Here is a 19,534-nt window from a genome sequence, read left to right on the forward strand (position 1 = left end):
CCAAGTATAAAAGCACCTGTCTGCTCTCAGCGATGGGAAAGCAGCATCAAGGAAGAGGTGAGTGAAAACACTTCAACTTTTACTTCCAGTAGTCTAAAATTTAAAGAGATTTTAGTAGCCTGTGCGTTCAGTGACTTTATTCCTCTGTTGTTAAACGCGTGTCTGTAGGTCACGATGTCTGTGTCTGTGTTCATCTGCCTCCTGCTGCTGCCATGTGAGCTTTTATTCAGTTCACCTTCATGCTTTAATCATGTGCCATGTATTAATTATCAATATAAGAAATTGTATACATATTTCTTTTCATTTCTCTTGAAGGTAAATTGTGTTCAAATGTTTTCAGGTTTTCTTGAGGCAAAATCCTTGATGAATATCCTCAAACAGGAAGGTGAAGAGTTTTATTCTCACTGCAGGATCTAAAAATGGTTTAAATGTTTTAAAACGAAGGAAGTTCCTCTGGGTTTCTTCTCTCAGAGCTCGTTTGTGTGTTTCAGATGTCGCTTCAGTCAGTATCGACTCCAACAAGGCGAATGAATTCCTGTCCAGTTCTCGACCCAAACGCAGCATCGATCCACATTGGCACCGGCAGACTCCAGACTTCCAGGCGTATTACCGATATTACAGCAGCATCGGACACACCGAGGGCGTAAGACAGATCTAACCCAAAAACTACATTATACATCTACAGTACTGCACAATAATATACTGAGTAATGGAACACAAAAGAAACTAGACATTTTCCAAATACTATTTTATGCGTATATTTATAATATTAATTTTCACAGTATATGTTTGGTCTTTATACATGAAAATATATAGCTGCCTTTATAAATGTTAGGACTGATGTCTCTCGCACCAGAATGATCATATCAACGGCATCTAAAAGATTGAAACCCCTGGTTTACAGCCTTTATCAGATGTATATTTTTCTTCCTGCAGTTGTACGAGATTGACAGGATCCGGATGTTGTACCAGCAGATGAGGCACTTGGAGCACGTCTACGGCCCGAACGCGTCCTACTACCAGAGCAAACTGGGACTTCCGGTTCTACCACCGCTTCCCAAATGTGACCCTTCCAAAGACAAGAGCTGTAAGCAGGCTCCGCCCCCTGCCCCAGCCCCAGTTAAGGCGGCCGTGACTCCGCCCCTCACGCAGGCTGACGTCGTGTATCTGTGCAACAGTAAAGACCCTCTGTGTAAGCCACACATCGTCTACATGCCCACCGGTGCTGTGCCGGTGCTGTGTGACCCGCGTTACCATCCCAATTGCAAGCTGGAGGCTCCGCCCCCTCCCCCACCCCCCTCCAAAAAGTCTGAGCCGGCCCCGCCCCCTCCACCAGCCCCTATGCTCTTTAAGGCGATGGAATATGACTGCGACCCTTACTGGGATCCCGACTGCCTCATCGACCACCCGCCGCGGCCCGTGAAGGGTAAAGTTCCTCCGCCTCCGGCACCCGTGCTGGACGAGGATGAGCCGGAGCCGGAGCCGGTCCCCATGCCCGTCAGCAAGAAACAACCACATCCGTATTATTACACCCACCTTCATCCCTACAACTACCGGTCTGAACTCTACGACCCGCTGCGACACGCGTATCCTTCAGCCGAAGCGCCCGACAGCGTGTAGAGCCGTTGTCATGTTTGTTTTCACTGTTTCATGCATTATAATTCATGTTCAGAAACATCAATAAAACATTGAGTAGTTTGAATGGTTTTGTCCTGAATCCAGTTGTGCTGATTGTGACTGAAGTTCACTGCTGCAGGAAGCAGACGCTCGTGAAGCGCTTCACACTGAGAGTCTCTGGACTCATAACGCAGCAGGTTTCAGATCATTAGCTGTAGCTTCACAGCTGTTTGTGTTTAAAGAAGTTTTTTCCAGCTGCTCAGCATGTGCAAAAGACAAACACACACACACACACACACACACACACACACACACACACACACAATCTGTCTATTAACCCTTGTGTTTGTACTGATTTTGGTGCAACCTATTAAAACTGCTTTATAAATCTCATGTGTGAATCAGTAGATTTTGTGTTAATCTTTTTCAACTTATTAAAAATTAAGACTTCGGTTTGGAAGTTTTTGATAGTTTGCATCAGACATGATAACTGAGCTCATAAAATAGCATCGTCTTTGGATCACTTTCATCTGGGAAATAAATATTAAAAAATATCAAACAGTACTTTGTTTTAATGAATAACTAGTTTCTTTTAAAATTCTAGTTTCCAAAAGAAAGCAGAACGAGATCAGTGTAACGACTTCAGAGTTCTTGTGGGTTGAAGACAGAAGTCACTGGACACGAGCAATAATCCTCAAACACTCATCTAACGGAGGCTGCGGAGCGACTGATATTTTTTGTAATCCATTTGTTTCCAACAGCCTGTGAAGTTCAATAAAGCTGACTGAGGGTTGTGTGTCGTATCTTGACAAGGAAAAGTAATGATAAACAGTGATCTCGCGCAAAGACATCATGTTTATTTTTCAAACAGCAGTAACGTTCAGAAAGAAACGAGAATATGATCAGAGAGAGTCGAGGATTGAGCATTCAGAAGAACAGGCCCCTCATGCGCCGGCCGATGCCCTGCCGGTCGTACAGGACGTTGAACTTGTTGATGAACTGATTCATGCTGTTGCAGGTTTTGGTGATGGAGCCCAGATACGCCATCAGACCAACGTCATTACATTGCTGAAGAAAGACACGCAGATTACACATCAGATCAAGTGACTGAAGTGATCTTTTCACCAACATGTGTGTGTGTGTGTGTGTGTGTGTGTCTCTGTGTGAGTGTGTGTCTCTGTGTGAGTGTGTGTATACTCACATCATAGAAGTCGGTCTTGAACTTGTGTGTGTTGAGAACAGGCAGACGGTGACACAGAGCGTTTGCCTCCCGCAGGATCTCGTGATTAAACGGGACTTCACCTAACACACACACACAGCGGAGTTTGTCATCTACAGCCACAGTGTAAGGTGTGTGTGTGTGTGTGAGAGTGAGAGAGACTCACCTGCCTGAACGGCTTTGACGTACTCCAGAATGACCTTCACGCGGCTGTGCAGCATCTTTATAGCGCTGTGCTGAGCGATCAGATGCTCCGCCACTGAAACACACACAAACACACATGATCCTGCACATTTACACACCTGCATCTGTAGTGTGTGTCTCTAAGTGTGTGTGTGTGTGTGTGTACCTGTAGAGTTTTCTCCTGATCCTGTGGTCGTCATCCTCGCGACATGATCGACTCCGATGCGTTCGGCCTCTTCTGTGGCCAGTGTGTACGGCAGCTCAGCGAAGAGCATAGTCGCCTAGAAGAACAACAGATGATAAACGACAGGACAAGCATTTAAGACCTCTGACCTCCAAACTAAAGGAGCAAACACACAGGTTTTCAGATTAACTGTGATCGTCATGTGAAGGATCTGATATCAATGCTTAAAAATAAACTTTTTCAATTGTTAGTTTTTTCAGTATTGAAATATAATCAGCGCAGTCGTTCACACGTTCAGGCTGATATAAGAACATCAATACACTCTACAAGAGTCATCTTGGCATTTTAATTTTATTTGGTTGAAACACAGCGGCTGCCTTTGTGTCACACACAACACATTTACAGATGTTTACCAAAACCTCAGCATTGTGACTCACGATGGTCATAAAGCTCCATATAGTCACCATGAAATCAAAATGGACAGTTCTTATTTTATTATGGAATATTGTAGTATTTATTGTAAATGATTTATTGGTGCACATCATTATTGTGTTAAATTCATGTTCCTCGTAATCTTACAGCATCTCTTCTCTGATGACGAGGGCGGAGCAACCTGTCACTCACATGAGATCCACAAACACTGAACTCTAGAGCACATCTGAAGGTACGTGAACAAATAGAATCATCTGCACATTCTTGTTCTAGTCCAAATGTGATCAAGATCACTCGAGTTCCACTTTTAGGGTCAGTTTATTATTGATCATAACCTCATTACATCACATCTAAAGGTAATCACTCATAACAATATAGGAAAATAGTCATGCAACAATCTACAAATTTCGAACAATTATATATATTTATATTTATATATATATTATTTTAGTCATGCAATAATACTGGGACATTAACAAAAACACACTAACAAACAACTACACACACACTCACCTCTCCACTGATGATGTCAATCACAGACTCAAACACGCTGACTGGCAACTACACAGAAAGGGTCAAATGTTAGGATTCAGAAACACATTCTCTGTGTGTGTGTGTGCGTGTGTGTGTGCGTGTGAGACTCACGTCGGTGTGTTTGGTCATGGGGTTGAGCTTCAAGAACAGCGGACTCTCGATGATCTCACACACCTACAAAACACACACCTTCAGTATGACAACACACACTGATGGGAGGTGCTTCATCTGCAGCTCCACCCACCTGCTTATGAATGTGGATATCTGATTGGTCAGGAGCGCCGCCAGTCGTGTACCAGCCCAGAAACTCCATTTCTTTAAAAACCTGCTTGACTGACAGAAGAAAAAAAAACAGTGTCACAGACACACAATCTCTCTCTCAAACAGTTCAACACTTCGAACCTGGCAGTGAATGTTAGTGTGTGTGTGTGTGTGTGTGTGTGTGTGTGTCATACTCACACTGCTCTTCTTTTGTGTAGTAATACTCTTTATCGATGTGAATTTGATCCTCTACGTTGTGAAACAGCAGCTCGAATGAATTCATGACCTCGATGTTTCTGCCCTCCTGCTTTCCGATCAGAGCGCCGACAACTACAAACACACATGTCAATTACTCAGCGTTACCTGACAACACACACAGACTCTTGCCCTACAAGACAACGCAGACATGTCATCAGTTTTTACCTTTGAGGACGAGGATCAGACTATGAAGTTCAGCAAAAACACACACTTACCCTGAATGGCTCGTCCCTCCTGCGAGCGGATTCGGATCCAGTGATCTGAGATGTTCAGGATGACGAGCGGATGTAACGCCACAGACACACTGCCTGTTACACCAGACGCCATCACACTGGGGCTCGCTGCACGCACACACACACACACACACACACACACACACACACACACACACACACACACAATGACGTGGCTCTGTAAAACCCATCTATGATTTTGTCTATTACTGAATTATGGTTCTGAAAAACTTTCTGATGATTAAAAAACATGTCCCAGTTTATATTAAGTGCCTTTACCTACAAAACAACTTAACAACTACAAAGCTGTAGTTAATTTCTGTAATTACATCAATAATTACACTGTTGACCTTCTCTTACTCCTTAAACCACCCCATACCAGCAAACCTGTCCCAGCAGCAGCACAACAATAAGTACACTATACTAACAATTAATTAACTTTTGATGTACACAGTAGTTAGACACCTAATATAAAGTGTGACCAAAAAACAAAAACCACCTTCAGCCATGTAAATATTCTAAAATATCTAGAACTTTCTCTGTGTTAATTTCATACATTATATTTAAGTATGACAGGCTGATCTATACTGACTGAAAGTCATTAGGATCCTTTCATTTGACACATTTTAATGACACTAATACAGAAGAGTTACATTTGATCTTCAGATCATGAAACATTCCTGAGAAAGTCAACATAAGCGCAGAAGTGTTCAGCTGCAGTGAAGCGGTTTTAGTTAAGGATTGTCAAAAACAACAACAGCAGATTTGAGTAACAGACGCAAACACGGCCAATCACAGGAGAGAGTCAGCCAAAGAGGCGGGACTTATGAGGGTTGTTGTCCAATCAAACCCAAGCCCAAGTCTGCGTCAGTCAGTCAGTAACAGCGCAAGCCTTACAGGCCGATCGGGGAGATCTGTGATTTCAGTCAAGCGATCGTGTGTTTTAATTAATGTTAGTGAAGCGAGTCTGTTATTAATTAAGAGCGTTGAGTGGCGCTCGCGTGTGAATTTCTCACCTGTCGCGTCCACCTCCATTCCGACGCCGTTACTCGCCGCCATTTTGGCCGTCTGACATCCGCGCACGCGCAGTCTTGTTTTTTTCTTGTTTGGTTCCGTTTAACAAACCATGTTTGGCGCATTACTGCCACCTAACCACCTGGAGCGCAAAACGGCTTTAATCTGCATTATAAAACCATATAAATCATGGGCTGAAAGATCATTTTTTAGCTATCAACATAAAATTTGGAACTCAACTTGTTCAAATTTTTGGCTTTTATTTTCTAGCAGTTTTAGATTCAAACATGTGTTACATAAAATATAAAGATTATATTTTTACATTTTACATCTTCATAAACTTCTATAACTATGTTTGGAATTTCATTTTCATAGCAAGTTTCATTTTTCAACAATCTGACAAGTATCTTCTTTAAAAAGAGACCAAACGTAATTTTGGGGTCTATGATGGGACTGACAATTCAGAGGTTAAAGAGGTGAACAAGCGTGAAAAACATTGTTCTAACCCGTTCAAATAAAGATCTGAGACTCATCGACTGATAGCCTGCAATAAACACTGAAAGTCAGGTATAATCTGTGTATTTTAGTGAATCGTCAGGCTTTTACTCTCTCTGTTTGAGTGTGAGAGCACTGAGTTCAGATCCAGACACTCTCTGAAGAGAATGATGAACAAGACCAACAGATATCCTTGAGGACATTACAGCCTTTACATCTGACAAAAACAGAACTTTAGGGGCTTTTTTATTATGAAAAAACAAGCAAGCCAGGCCAAAGTAACATAACTCTTTACTTTCCATCAAAAGTAAACAAGTAACACAATATTGTAATGCATTACTTTTAACACAGACAGAACGTGTTTATTATACTGTCCCGAGTTCAAGGGTCCATACAAGCAGAAGTACAGTGAAATACGATCAAACTGTGGCTTTCGTCAGTCATGAGCCGCAGGTCTTTGATTCGGTCAGATCCTCAGGAATCAGAACATCAGTTTCAGAAATGAAAACTGCTCTAAATGAATAGCTCAGGACAGCTGATGTTTGTCATTTTTGTGAAGGGGTCACAATGATCCATATTAAATTCACAGCTATAAAAACCATCATAAAAGGCTGATTTAATTTTTTTGAATCTGAGCAACAAGGCATTTATCCTTTTTAACAATAAAGATATCTTTTGGATTTTTAGCAATCTTTGCTTCTCTTAATAGCAACAAGTCTGGTCTTGAATTTATAACATTCCCGGTGTCTATATCCAGTATCATCAGAAAATATGTCAGAAATCAAATGTAATAACTGATTAAAAGTCTTAAAGTTTTAAAATTATTTGTTTATAAGAGGGCAAGTGAGTTAAACAACTGATGAATCATGATTGAAGTTGTTTATATTACAATATAATATAATATAATATAATATAACCCCCTAACCCTAATCATGACAAACCAGACATGAACACCAACAGTGTGCAACATACATAAAACACGCAGACATGTTGGGTTAAATAAGAAAAATCATTGTGTATTTTTCCATTTTCCTTCCTATTGCTTTTACTTTAAAACAGTGTGTAATTTTGATTGACTTTAAGCGCTGTGCTCTGCATCATTCTGCTGGACGTTCAGCTGAAGACCGAATCAGTCAAGAGGATGAGGATCACGGTCTCTGATGGTCTCTGATGGTCATCAGCCCAAGCTTTCTGCTGATTAAAGAGAGAAGTTCAAACAGAAGCCCTTCAGTAAGGACACACTCTTACAATGCATCTGCGATCCACCAGTAAACATCAACACTGTGTGTAACGGTGTAAGCTGCTTAAAATATGGGTTGATCTTCGCATTGATCTGAACAAAAACGGCAGATGCACTGAATGAAATCACAAATCCACTCTCTGACAGTAGATGGCGCTTATGGAACAGCAGAAATATAGCGGTTACCCCTGTCGCTGTGCCCGCCCTGCAATTAGTACAGCAGAAGCCTAAAGCCCGTGAATGGCTCACAATCGAAACTAAGTAAACTAAGTTTACTACATCATAAAGTAAACACCGTCATTATTGGGGTGTAAATATCTGCACAACTGTTGTTGTACTTCACACATCGAATGCTTTGGTAACACAAATGCACAATTTTGGTCATGCCAATAAAACAGACTTAAACTGAATGCATTTCTGACCTGTAAAATCATCCTTGTTCAGACTGCTGAGAGACACTCGTGCTAAAGACGCCAGTCGACGCATGAACGCCTCCTCTTCATCCTGCACACACACAGATGTAGATGAGCTGACAGACAGACGGACGGACAGAGACAGAGAGACAGACGGATGGACGGGTATCAGCACATACTCTGAGTTGTCTGTAGTTGTGTGTTTTCATTGGACAGTGAAGATCTTTCTGAAACTCGGTCAGACACGTCCTCTTCAGCTCAACAACCCTGAACACACAAGAGAAGCTGCAGACATTATATATATATATATATATATATATATATGTTTATATTTACAAATTTACAGTGTGTGAGAGTGTGTGTGTGTGTGTGTGTGTGTGTACCTGTGATGTAATTCAGTAGATGTGGGTTTTCTGGTCCAGTTGTTGAGTTGTGTCTGTAGAGCTCTAGTGCAGTCCGTCTTCTCTGTCTGTGTGTTTGTATCCTCTAAACACACACACACACACACACACTAATATCATTTACAGTAAATCATTAATAATATTAATCAAATTAGTTGTAGTGATGTAATTATTACAAAGCAGTTGAAATGTCACTCATTTGCACATAAATATGCATATTGAGATATTTTAATAAGTATACAGTCTGTTTGCACTGCGTTTTAGAGTAAAGCACACACTTTTTTCACACGATCTGCGTGTGCTGCTGTGAGTTCAGTGAGCATTTGAGGACAACAGTTACGCATTTATGAACAACATTACACATCATATATTCACATTTGCATAATTTCCAACATTTTTGTAGGAAGATGATTACAGCATTTCACTAGATTTGTAATGAGACAGAATTTTGACAGAAATGGTTTTCCGCCAAAATAAAAGCTCTAGGGTTTATCTCTTGCACGTGTAGAAATTAGGACAAAAGTATTTTAATTTCCCTACTGTAGCATAAAGTAAATTAATATACTCATGAAATATTCATTTACATTTATTGTTTACAGTGCATTTGTTCTACAATATAAAGGCTATTATTACTGTCATAGGAATAATAATAATATAAAATATAATATATTCTTATTTTAATTGTTTGGCTTGTAAATGACCCCTGACCCCTCTAGGAGGGTCCGAGGTTCACCCCTCACAGTAGAAGAGAAGTGTCTCGCACCGGCTGCACTGCTGTGTGGCGTCAGGCTCGTGCTCCGGATCCCACGGTAATATTCACGGATCAGAGACTGAACTGAATCCCGTGTCACATGGACACTTTCACACACGGCGTCGATCAGCCGCTCCTGAACATCAAACACATGAACCACAGAGCTGATTATTATCATTATGAGGACTGAATCTTAAAAACAAGTCAGCAATTTACCAAACAGGAGCAACAACAACATTGATTGACAGCAGCTTCACAGTGACAAACAGGAAAATAACAGAATCGATGATGCAAATATGAGACAAATTCAGCAGCTCTACAGAAGACAACAGAGTCATTATTCAGATCAATTCAGTTCAATAACAGAGTAAAGTTATGAAATGAGTTATGAAAGAAAGAAAGCTAAACCTTTGGTTTGTAGGAAGTGCTTTTGTCGATAATATCAGCAGTCATGCTAATATAATAACATAATTAAATAATGGAGCAAATCATTAGTGATGTGACAGTTGAGCGGAGTTTAACTTCACGCAGTTACTGACCTTCACCTGTCGGTCTGTAGCAGACACACCGCTGATCTGCAGGCGCACGGTGCGGGCGAGGGCGTGGCCAAGCAGGAAGTGGGCGTGTCCCTGCAGCATGTCAGCCACCGCCTCCAGCTCTGACAGCTGCTCGTGCAGAAGATTCTGACCAATCACAGCCTCTTCAGAGGGGACGGTTTCCACGGCAACACAGGAGTCCTGGAGACAACACAAACTCAACCTGGGTCTGTGTGCGTTTGTATCTACTTAACCATATTTTAGGGAATATTTTAAGAATGTTTAGATATTTGTGCTGGAAAACAAGACAAAAATACTGAACATCAAAAGAAAACAATAGAAGCCTATGCAATGTATCTATATAGATTAATAGCTAAATAAACGTGTGTGAGTGTGAGAGAGAGAGTGTGTGTGTGTGTGTGTGTGTGTGTGTGTGTGTGTGTGTGTGTGTGTGTGTGTGTGTGTTTGAGTGTGTGTTCACCTGTGTGTCGGACTGTACGGTCAGCTTCATCTCTTTCACTGATCGCAGGTAAAAACATCGAGCTGCTAAAATTCTCTGAAACTCCAGGATCAGAAGATGCTGCTGCTCCTCTATTAGAGCACAGCTGCAAACAACCAATTCATCCATCAATCCATCAATCAAGTCAACGAATGATTGGCTCAATTAGTCCATCACATGCTCACCTCATCTGCATGTCTGCATGCCTGGAAACCATCGCCTTGACGACCGCACGCTGCTGTTCTCCAAAGTGATCCAGACACGAGCGAGTCAAAGCCTCGTCCTCCAGCCACACCTGCATCCCAGAACACTCATCAATACATCCCATAATGCTCGTCAGTATATTCCATATGACTGTAGTGTGACCTGTCTGCGTCGCTGCAGCTGCTCTCGGAGCCTGCGCAGGTGTGTGTGGGCGTGTCTTTCCTCTCGTTGCATCTGATTGGTCACGGTGAGCTTCATGCTCTTCAGCACTGATTGGCAGTGGTCTTCAGAGGGGGCGAAGACTTGAGAGGGGGCGGAGACTGCAGCAATGCTGCTTAGGACAAACTCTGCGCACAAATCAGCCAAGCGTTCGCGGCACTTACCAAACAAACTCTGTGTGGATATAAACACACACACACACACACTACTGATATATATATGTCACATGGGTTACATAATAATATGGTTCAACATCACATCAAATAATAAGGGAATATCTGCAGCATATGTAGGTAAAGATGAAAGCGCTATAGTCTTTTATTGCAGCGACATTCATCCGCAAATAAACATGACAAAATGAGACGGGTCACATGTCAGTCGAGCCCTCATTGTTTCAGCCTGTTTGAGATGCGATCGCTGCAGGTCTCTTCTAATTGGTCGACCTGCTACTTTGCTACTTTACTCATATTAAACTTGAACTGATCTTAATAATAATGACTCTATTGTCTTTTTAGAGCTGCTGAATTTGAGTTTGTCTCATTTCTGCGTCACTGATTGTTATTCTCCTGTTTATCACTGTGAAGCTGCTTTGAAACGATCTGTTCTGTATGAAGATCTGTAGAAATAAAGAAATGAAGCTGATTGACTTGTTCTGAATTTTTTTTTTCCCGTTTGTCATTTTTGTGACACAAACTTGAGGTTCTGATATAAACGATGATGGTTACCGTCCAGCGTTCACACAGAGCGTCAGTGATTCTGGCGTCCTGCTGCAGCTCGAAGTCTCTCCTCTGATGCCAGTGTCTCGTCTGCAGCTCCGCAAACGCCTGCGCAGACACACAGACAGACAGAGAGAAGGACAGTGAGACAGTCTGTACAGCAGGTGCCGACGCTGCCGTGTGATTCTCACCTTCATCATGAGACGGGCGTCTGTCTGTGAGTCTGACACGTGACTCCACTCGGAGCTCTGAGCCTTCATCATCCTCCTCCTCCTCACACAGCCCTTTTGAACGCGCTCGAGTGCCAGCGCCTCCGTCTGACGTCTGACCGCTGCAGGGGAAATAAGATCACTTTTAAACTACATCCTACATCCTTTACAGTTCAAATTACACAGGTTCTTGAAAGTTTCATAAAATGATAATAAACCTTCTCCCTTCTGTTAACTCTCACCCCCCTTTTTGAGTACGGATGTGAAAATTCACGATCCGAACTTGGTTGTAGTTCATGAATGCTTTGGAATACAGACCTCGTCTCTTTTTAAAGAGACGCTCAGCAGATTATAGCAGAACCACTTCAGACGAAAGTGTAAAAAAGTTATAGAAGTTTAAGTTTACTGAAAAGCAATTGCACTGAAATAATCAGAGCCATATTTCTTACCAAGTTGGGTTCCAAAAATTGAGGCTCCTGTGAGATTTTTAGGCGCTGTACCAAAAACAGCCACTAGGTGAAGCTCACGATGCACACAGAATGAGCAACAGCGCCGCTCACATTTATTTAATGAAATCATCACCTTTTGAATTTTGATAATCACATTAAGCCATATCACGACTCCTGTTTTTCCAAAATTTAAGACTTCATGAAATTATAATTTTCCACCATTTTTTTTGTGGCCTTAAATTGAACCGGCGGGGGCCGTGATTTCAGACGGTGCAGCGAAGTTGTGTCACATGTCAGTGTGTGTCGTACCATCAGCGCTCTGATCCACCGCTTCATTAACTGCAGTCTGGAAGTCACTTAGAATCTGTTTCTCCAGCTGTCCATCAGATCTCAGCTGCTCTACTGATTGGCCGGTAACTTTCACCATAAGCTCCGCCTCCTGTTTCAGGAGGGCGGTCCTTTCTCTCAGGCAGTCGGACACTTCCTGCCAGCACTCCATCCTGTCCAATAGCATCTGTCAATCATCAGCGTTAGTCTGAGCTCAGCGACAGTGTAAACGTGACGACTGTAGGGTTAGTGATCGTCACCTGCAGAACAGACGCCTGAACCTCAGCGAGAACGTCCTCCATCGCTTGCAGGCATCCGATGATGCTACGCATCACTTCCTCTGAGATGTCACTGGAAAACCTGCGCTGAAGATTCTGCCCGAGCCGCTCCAACTGCTTTGCAAAACTCACAGCCTTAAAGCACACACAAACACACACACACACACACACACACACACACACACACACACACACAAGCACACGCACGCGCACACACACACACGCACGCACACGCACACACACACGCACGCACACGCACACACACACACACACACAGTGTTTAGTTTAAGTACATAGTGTATAGTGCATCATTTAGGACACAACATTCATGTGAAACAACCTGCACTAATTCAAACAACAGTATTTTACACTGCTGTCACATGATTTTATTTTTTAAAGGGCCACTTACACCAAGGACAAAAACTTTAATAATCATATTAATTATCATTATCATTTAATAATATAGTTTTAATAATCGCTTAGAGAATATAAGAGAACAGCAGCCCACACCACAACGAACTAAACCTCACACACTGTGTGCTGCATCTGTTTCTGCTGTTTGAGAAGGTTACCATCTGCAGTGATCGCTCCAGCTGCTCCCGTCCTGCTTTGTCCACCTCCTCCACAGAACACATGACTGCGCCTGACTCCGCCCCCTCATCCACAGACATGCCTCTTGTCAGCAGCTCTGCCTCCTGCACGGAACACCTGACCACGCTTGACTCCGCCCCCTCATCCACAGACACACCTCTCGTCAGCAGCTCCGCCTCCTGCACAGAACACCTGACCGTGCCTGACTCCGCCCCCTCATCCACAGACACTCCTCTCGTCGTCAGCTCCGCCTCCTGCACAGAGGCAGTAGTAGGCTTGTTCGACTTGATGCAGCGCCGCACAGACCGATCGGCGGCTGACTTGAGACAGCGCCGACGCCATGTGACTGTGACGTACGGTTTCAAAGTACCGCGAGAGTGATTCGAGATCAGCCGCCTGAGTCAGCCAGCGCAGTTTCTCAAGAGGAGCTGCACGAGCTCTGATGACGACACAGCTGTTTCACGATTGGCCGGATTCACCGCATGACAACGATCACGTGTGTTTCGTGTTTATTGTCACGCCTTAAGTTCAACTTATTTTTATAACAGTTAAAGCTTTTTTCATGTAGTCACGATGTTATATTGTGTCATGTTTATCAAAATAAAACCGATAAAAAACGTAGACCCCACTACATTGGTATTTAAATAATACATGCTTATGTTGAACTTTATTCTTGTGAAAACAGACGCTGTAAGCAGTACATAAAGTATTGAATGAAAATGTCTCTGAAACATCAGTGTATTAGTCAAATATTGCATTTATTTCACTTCAGCTGTGATAAAGTATGCAAACGCAGAGCGAGCGTCACTACGAGAAGCAGAAAGTGTCCGACTTCACGTCTCCGTTTTCAGCTCCTCCCTGCCTGCACGCGGATACTCTCGCCGATCGGTTACATCCAGCCGCAGCTGATGTCGAACACACCTAGTGTCAGTGTAAACGGCAGCAGGGCCGTGTGAACGTGATTCTCCTCATGCGTCTCACCTGGATGATGTCAGCATGTTCTCTCTCGTCCAGCAACACACGCAGAATCTGCAGGAACATCTGTGGCAGAATCCACAATGACATTTATTTTATTATTTTCTTTCAATTTTTTTTCCAAACATGTTTTATTAAAGAATAAGTAGTAGAATACAGATGAACTTAGCGTAATATTCAAATCAAGAAATGATCCATATTTTTTCTTATGCATACAACAATCCGGACAAAACCAACATATAACTTATAGGTTGGTTTTATATACTTTATAATATAATATAAATATACATATATATATAAAATTGTTTTAATTAAATTGTAATTAATAATTGTATATAAATATATTAAATTATAAATATACCCTGTGTTTCTCCTGCTGTAGTCGTGACGTCTGGCGCTGCAGTTCCTCGAGAGTCAAACACAGCAAACTGACTCTGAAAACACACAGAAACCAACAGGGTCATGTGACCTCTGGGAATAAACCGTCACTGGTTTCCTACACCTGCTCTGTACCAGAGTTTCTGCAGGTTTTATGAAAGTAAATTTAGGACTTTTTAGTGTGTGACTGACCGTGAGTGACAGGCGGTTTGTGGGTAATGCTGGACTCTCCTGAACACGTGACTGGCGTGTGTTTTAGACGAGGGGCCGCAGGAGACGAACTGACTGCTTTCATCATCGCCCCTCTCTTGGCTCAGCCAATCATCACCTAGCGAGGAGGCGGAGTCCTGGCTGGGCGGGGCAGGGCGCTTGGACGGCTCATGCAGGGACGGGTTTGAGGCTCCGTCTGCTAGCGGCTACACACACACACACACACACACACACACAGATCAAGAACATGTCAGCTGACAGGACTGACTGCAGATCAAGACTCAAGACTCTCACCCTGTATCTCTGGCTGATGGGGTAAACCACCCTGGCCTTCAGTGCAAACGCAGCCACGTCTCTGTTCAGCGTCCACTGATCCTGAGAGAAGAAGAGCGATCCGACTTTACTGCAATGATGTTTCTCAATGAAGCTGCACATTAACACATATTTGGCTGAAATCATTGACTGAAAATGAGCAGTTCTTTGCTGGTGTTTTGACAGTGTCAGCGTCTAACTGTCCTTCATTTTGATCTTCCTTTTCACTGTTTTCAGTTGATGTGTGAACATTATTTCTAACGCGTCTGCCATCCAATAATCACAATACTTTTCACTTGGAAATGTGCAGCGTCACAATTATTTCATTAAATTTCATTTTGCAGTTTAATCACCACATTGAACCATATTGTGATTCATGTTTTTCATTCTTTTTTAAAGATGAAATAAATTGTTAATCCATTTATTTGATTACCAGTGTGTTTGATAATAAATTTGAACACACAAAACAAAATTTCTGAAAAATTAAAACATTTCATAGGCATAGGGCATATTATTGTAAAAACAAAATTAAGTTATGACTTAAATTGATTAGACATGCTTTTTGAGTACTAAAATTCAATTAAACCATTAAAATGGAATCCAGAACAATTAAAATGGAAAACACATTTAACATAGTGCCCTAAAAATATTTTTTTCTTAAACTTTTAATAAATTGTTCTTAAACTGTATCATTATATTGTTATTAAATTTCATTATTTAAATGAATTAGACATGCTTTTTGATTACTAGCATTTAATTTAATCATTAAAGGGGCTGCATGTAAGAATTTTCATGTATTAATCGCTCTCTTATTGCTACTGTGTGAACAGCTTGTAGCTAAACCTAAAAGACGAGAGCTTCCCCGACTGCCTTGGTTGTCTATGAAAGCCTGACGACTGATTTCTATGTGAAGGACTCGAGATGTTTTTGCCAGGAAAATGATGTCCGTTGACAGTATATCCCTGCAAAGGTATTTCTAACTTCTTTTTACTTCTAAGCAATAAATGAAAAAGACCAATCACATTCAGTCAGTTCCTGCTGCAGTTCACTTCACGGCCACCGGTGTCGCTAATAACAAGCGTCTCTGAATTCTACATACAGCCCCTTAAAAGCATAGTTCAGAAAAATTCAAACAGAAAAAACGGAATCCACAAAAATTAAAATGGAAAAAATTGAATTATTTGGGCGGAAAAGTGTATTTGACAGAGGGCCGTGGTTGGAGAGTGTAGTACGCACTCCTTCATCCGGTTGAGTCTGCGGCCCGCAGCTCTCGCTGTCGCCGTCGCTCTCCTCCTCACACTCCTCCAGACGCCTCCGCACACCTCCACACTAACACACAACACACACGGTTAGTACAGGATGCCAAACTCGATGGACAAATGTTCCTTTTGATGATATCCTCAAAATTAGAAATAAAGTTATAAAGACAAAGATATAAAGTTTTCAAATAATCATGTTTAACAATAGAATTCATGGTGAAAAACTATATAACCCATGATGCTGTGCAGAAAATTCCACCAAACAGAGGTGAAACGAGCAAAACGCACCAAAAGATCTTGTTAGCTCCACCCACTCCCATGATGCACCGCGAATGATGTAAGTCTATCTCCGTACACTCTCAAAGTACTTAAAGGGGTCATGAATTGAGAACTTTATTTGTATTCGGTACATTTCATTGTGGATTCTTTGGTAAATCAATCGCATTTCGGCGCAGGCTTTGCAAACAGACTTTTATGATATGGACAGTAATGCAACAACATGTGAGTAACTGTGTAATGATTCATGTACAGTCAGATGTTCTTTGTCTATGTGTCAGTAAATCAAACCAGTGACTAAATGCTCAACTTCACCTTGTTTTCTCTTAGTAGGATGAAAATAATCTGTGATTTAAACAGTGATTAAATTATATAAAGAAAGTGATCAAAGAACGCTCCCTTTACAATCGCTGGAGCTGTCAATCAAACAGCGCGAGTTTATCAGTGACTGAGTTCTCGACTTGAGCCAAAACTCCTGTTTTATTCAATTAATTTCTTATTTACATTGCATTTGCACTGTTAGTTATGATGAAAGCATTCGTTAGTGTGCAGAAATTGAGTTTCAATGACGAGATCACTGCTTTCATGAGCTCAACAACATGTCTGTGATCGACTACAATGTTCATCTCTGCAACCTTTCATGCCACGATCTAAATGTAATGCCATAGATCTAAATATAATCAACACTTTTCATGATTAGTAAACCTTGAGAGCTGTAATAGTAAAAATGTGCTAAAAGAGAGAGTAATACTTGTCTATTTCAAATGGAAAGATGTCAGCCAATCACAGCAGTGGGCGTTTACACTGAAGTCTCACAGCAGACACGCCCCTTAAAACAGAGCGTTCAAATCAGAGGATAAAATCAGGGTAGGAAAAATGCCTTTTATTTCTAAATTATGACCATTTTTGATGTAAAAAGCATACTAACATTGTAAGTGCATCCAATTATAAAACAATAAAACAACGCAGTTCATGACCCCTTTAAATATTTGAGTATGCATATTTTGCAATAAACTTTATATTATATATAAATCAAATACATTGATGTATATATGTAATCAGCATCTTTAAATAAGCAGTTTTATATTTCTCCATCATTTTTAATTCCATTAAACTGTTTGCAAAGCTTCATGGGATTGTAGTTCTTTCCCTCACTAAAGCCATTAAGTTCACAGTCTTGTATTTTGTCCGATTTTACTTTTTTGCTTCAAATCAAAGTTTGTAATGTTATGATTCATCTCGTAGCTGATTGGTTTGGTTCATGTATTATAACGCTTTAACAAAGACTGTTTTGAAATCCCTATTGGAGAAATACTAAGATCAAGGAGGTTGTTGAGTCTGGAATGAGATTTAAAGGGTTAGTTCACCCAAAAATGATCATTCTGTCATGATTTACTCTATGTTGACTAATGTTTATATGTGAATAAAAGCCTAAATTAAATCTGTTCATCATATAAAGCTATCGTGTCTCTTCAGAAGACTTGGTTTAAAACGCTCCATTCATATGGGTTACATTTACAAATCATAATACATTTTTTGAGTCCTCAAAGTTTTGCTTACATGGACTTTCAATGGAGGAATAAAAATCCCTCAGTTTTCATTAAAAATATTTTAACTTGTGTTTTGAAGATTAAAATGTCTCGTTGGTTTGGAACGACATGAGATGATGAAGCTTCATATTGAACCGTCCTTTTAAAGCCATTTAAAATCCATCGTTCCACTACAGAAATGGAGAAAACCTTTCCTCGAGACTGATGGACTGTTAGAAGAAACTAAATGATTTACTCTCTAGTACAGCATTTGATGAAAAGCTAATTATTAATTAAATCATAAAACATTCAGTAAATAAATTATGTTTAAATTATGTTTGGCGAAAGCTGGATATTTTAAATAATAATTTATTAATAATTTTAATTAAATGTTATTTTATATTTATTTAAATATGGATATTTTTCTTACACAAATGCATTGTTTCGCTTCAGAAGGCCTTTATTAACCCCGGAGCCGTGTGGAGTACGTTTATGATGGATGGAGGCACTTTCTTCAGCTCATACTCGTTGGTCCCGTTCACAGCCATTATAAAGCTCGGATGCGTCAGGATATTTATTAATAACTCTGATTGTGTTCATCAGAAAGAAGAAAGTCATATACACCTAGGATGGCTTGAGGGTGAGTAAAGCTTGGGCTAATTTTCATTTGAAAGTGAACTAATCCTTTAATTAGATAATGCCTCATTTGCATAGCCTATTTAAACAACATTTTAGAAAACTTGTAATGCAAAAAATGTTTTCAATTTTTAATGTAATAAGTCAACTGGGGAAGAATGGTGATATTCACCTGGGATGGGATTTACAAATTACAAATTATGACTTTCTATATCTATTTAACTTTTTATGTCACAGTTTCGACTTTTTATGTCATAATCATGATTTACAAAAGCAAGTTTTTTTCTTATGCGGTTCCTAACTCTTCCATACAGCACTGTAGATGAACAAACATAAAAACATAAACGGCCCTCACCGGTGCAGTAAAGATGAACAGTCGTTTCCGTTGACACACGTAGATGAGCGCGGCAGCAATCAGCGCGAGGCTCACACCGGACACCGCGGCGCCCGTTACCGGACCCCGCATCACACCCCGGGGCTCCGACAGCTCAATCAGCACATGTTTCGAGCACGAGTCAGATGAGGCGTTAAAGTGCATTTCAAACACACCGTTAACGGGCGCAAAGCCCGATTTAACGAACGCAACAACTTCTACAACCGCCTGCTTACTGTACTGTTACTTTTGACCGGCAGAGCTTGAGGCCAATCGGAGAGCTGCATTGCCTGAGGAATGTTGTTCATTGAGCCAATCAGAAA

The 19,534-nt window shown here is 41.1% G+C and overlaps 3 protein-coding genes across 5 annotated transcripts; 1 reads left to right on the plus strand and 2 right to left on the minus strand.

Moving 5' to 3' along the window:
- Nucleotides 1–2,245, plus strand: LOC127494619 (uncharacterized). Its single transcript, XM_051860630.1, has 5 exons — nt 1–57; nt 169–214; nt 341–385; nt 492–643; nt 937–2,245. The coding sequence occupies exons 2-5, from the start codon at nt 175–177 to the stop codon at nt 1,618–1,620; spliced, it is 921 nt and encodes a 306-aa protein (XP_051716590.1). The 5' UTR covers nt 1–57; nt 169–174; the 3' UTR covers nt 1,621–2,245.
- A 209-nt stretch (nt 2,246–2,454) lies between these two features.
- cops6 (COP9 signalosome subunit 6) lies at nt 2,455–6,056 on the minus strand. The gene is made up of 10 exons (XM_051860629.1): nt 5,938–6,056; nt 4,904–5,029; nt 4,629–4,760; nt 4,414–4,502; nt 4,281–4,343; nt 4,149–4,196; nt 3,186–3,300; nt 3,003–3,095; nt 2,819–2,919; nt 2,455–2,685 (listed from the first exon to the last, which is right to left on the minus strand). The coding sequence occupies exons 1-10, from the start codon at nt 5,978–5,980 to the stop codon at nt 2,545–2,547; spliced, it is 951 nt and encodes a 316-aa protein (XP_051716589.1). The 5' UTR covers nt 5,981–6,056; the 3' UTR covers nt 2,455–2,544.
- A 648-nt stretch (nt 6,057–6,704) lies between these two features.
- On the minus strand, nt 6,705–19,482 carry LOC127494193 (evC complex member EVC). 3 transcript variants are annotated; one of them, XM_051859904.1, is made up of 20 exons: nt 19,194–19,482; nt 16,375–16,467; nt 15,121–15,201; nt 14,809–15,032; nt 14,600–14,672; nt 14,245–14,304; nt 13,245–13,442; nt 12,655–12,807; nt 12,377–12,581; nt 11,601–11,740; nt 11,419–11,517; nt 10,637–10,867; nt 10,456–10,565; nt 10,253–10,376; nt 9,775–9,972; nt 9,248–9,371; nt 8,467–8,569; nt 8,263–8,350; nt 8,093–8,174; nt 6,705–7,624 (listed from the first exon to the last, which is right to left on the minus strand). In XM_051859904.1, exons 1-20 carry the CDS (start codon nt 19,374–19,376, stop codon nt 7,608–7,610), a joined length of 2,586 nt encoding a protein of 861 aa, XP_051715864.1. In that variant the 5' UTR covers nt 19,377–19,482; the 3' UTR covers nt 6,705–7,607. The 3 variants fall into 3 exon arrangements, with proteins under 3 accessions (XP_051715864.1, XP_051715863.1, XP_051715862.1); XM_051859903.1 differs by having other exon boundaries at nt 6,705–7,621; nt 13,245–13,517; XM_051859902.1 differs by having other exon boundaries at nt 13,245–13,517.
- Between the last annotated feature and the right edge of the window lie 52 nt (nt 19,483–19,534).

Source organism: Ctenopharyngodon idella, chromosome 14, assembly GCF_019924925.1.
Source record: "Ctenopharyngodon idella isolate HZGC_01 chromosome 14, HZGC01, whole genome shotgun sequence".
In the NCBI taxonomy this organism is placed as follows: Eukaryota; Metazoa; Chordata; class Actinopteri; order Cypriniformes; family Xenocyprididae; genus Ctenopharyngodon; species Ctenopharyngodon idella.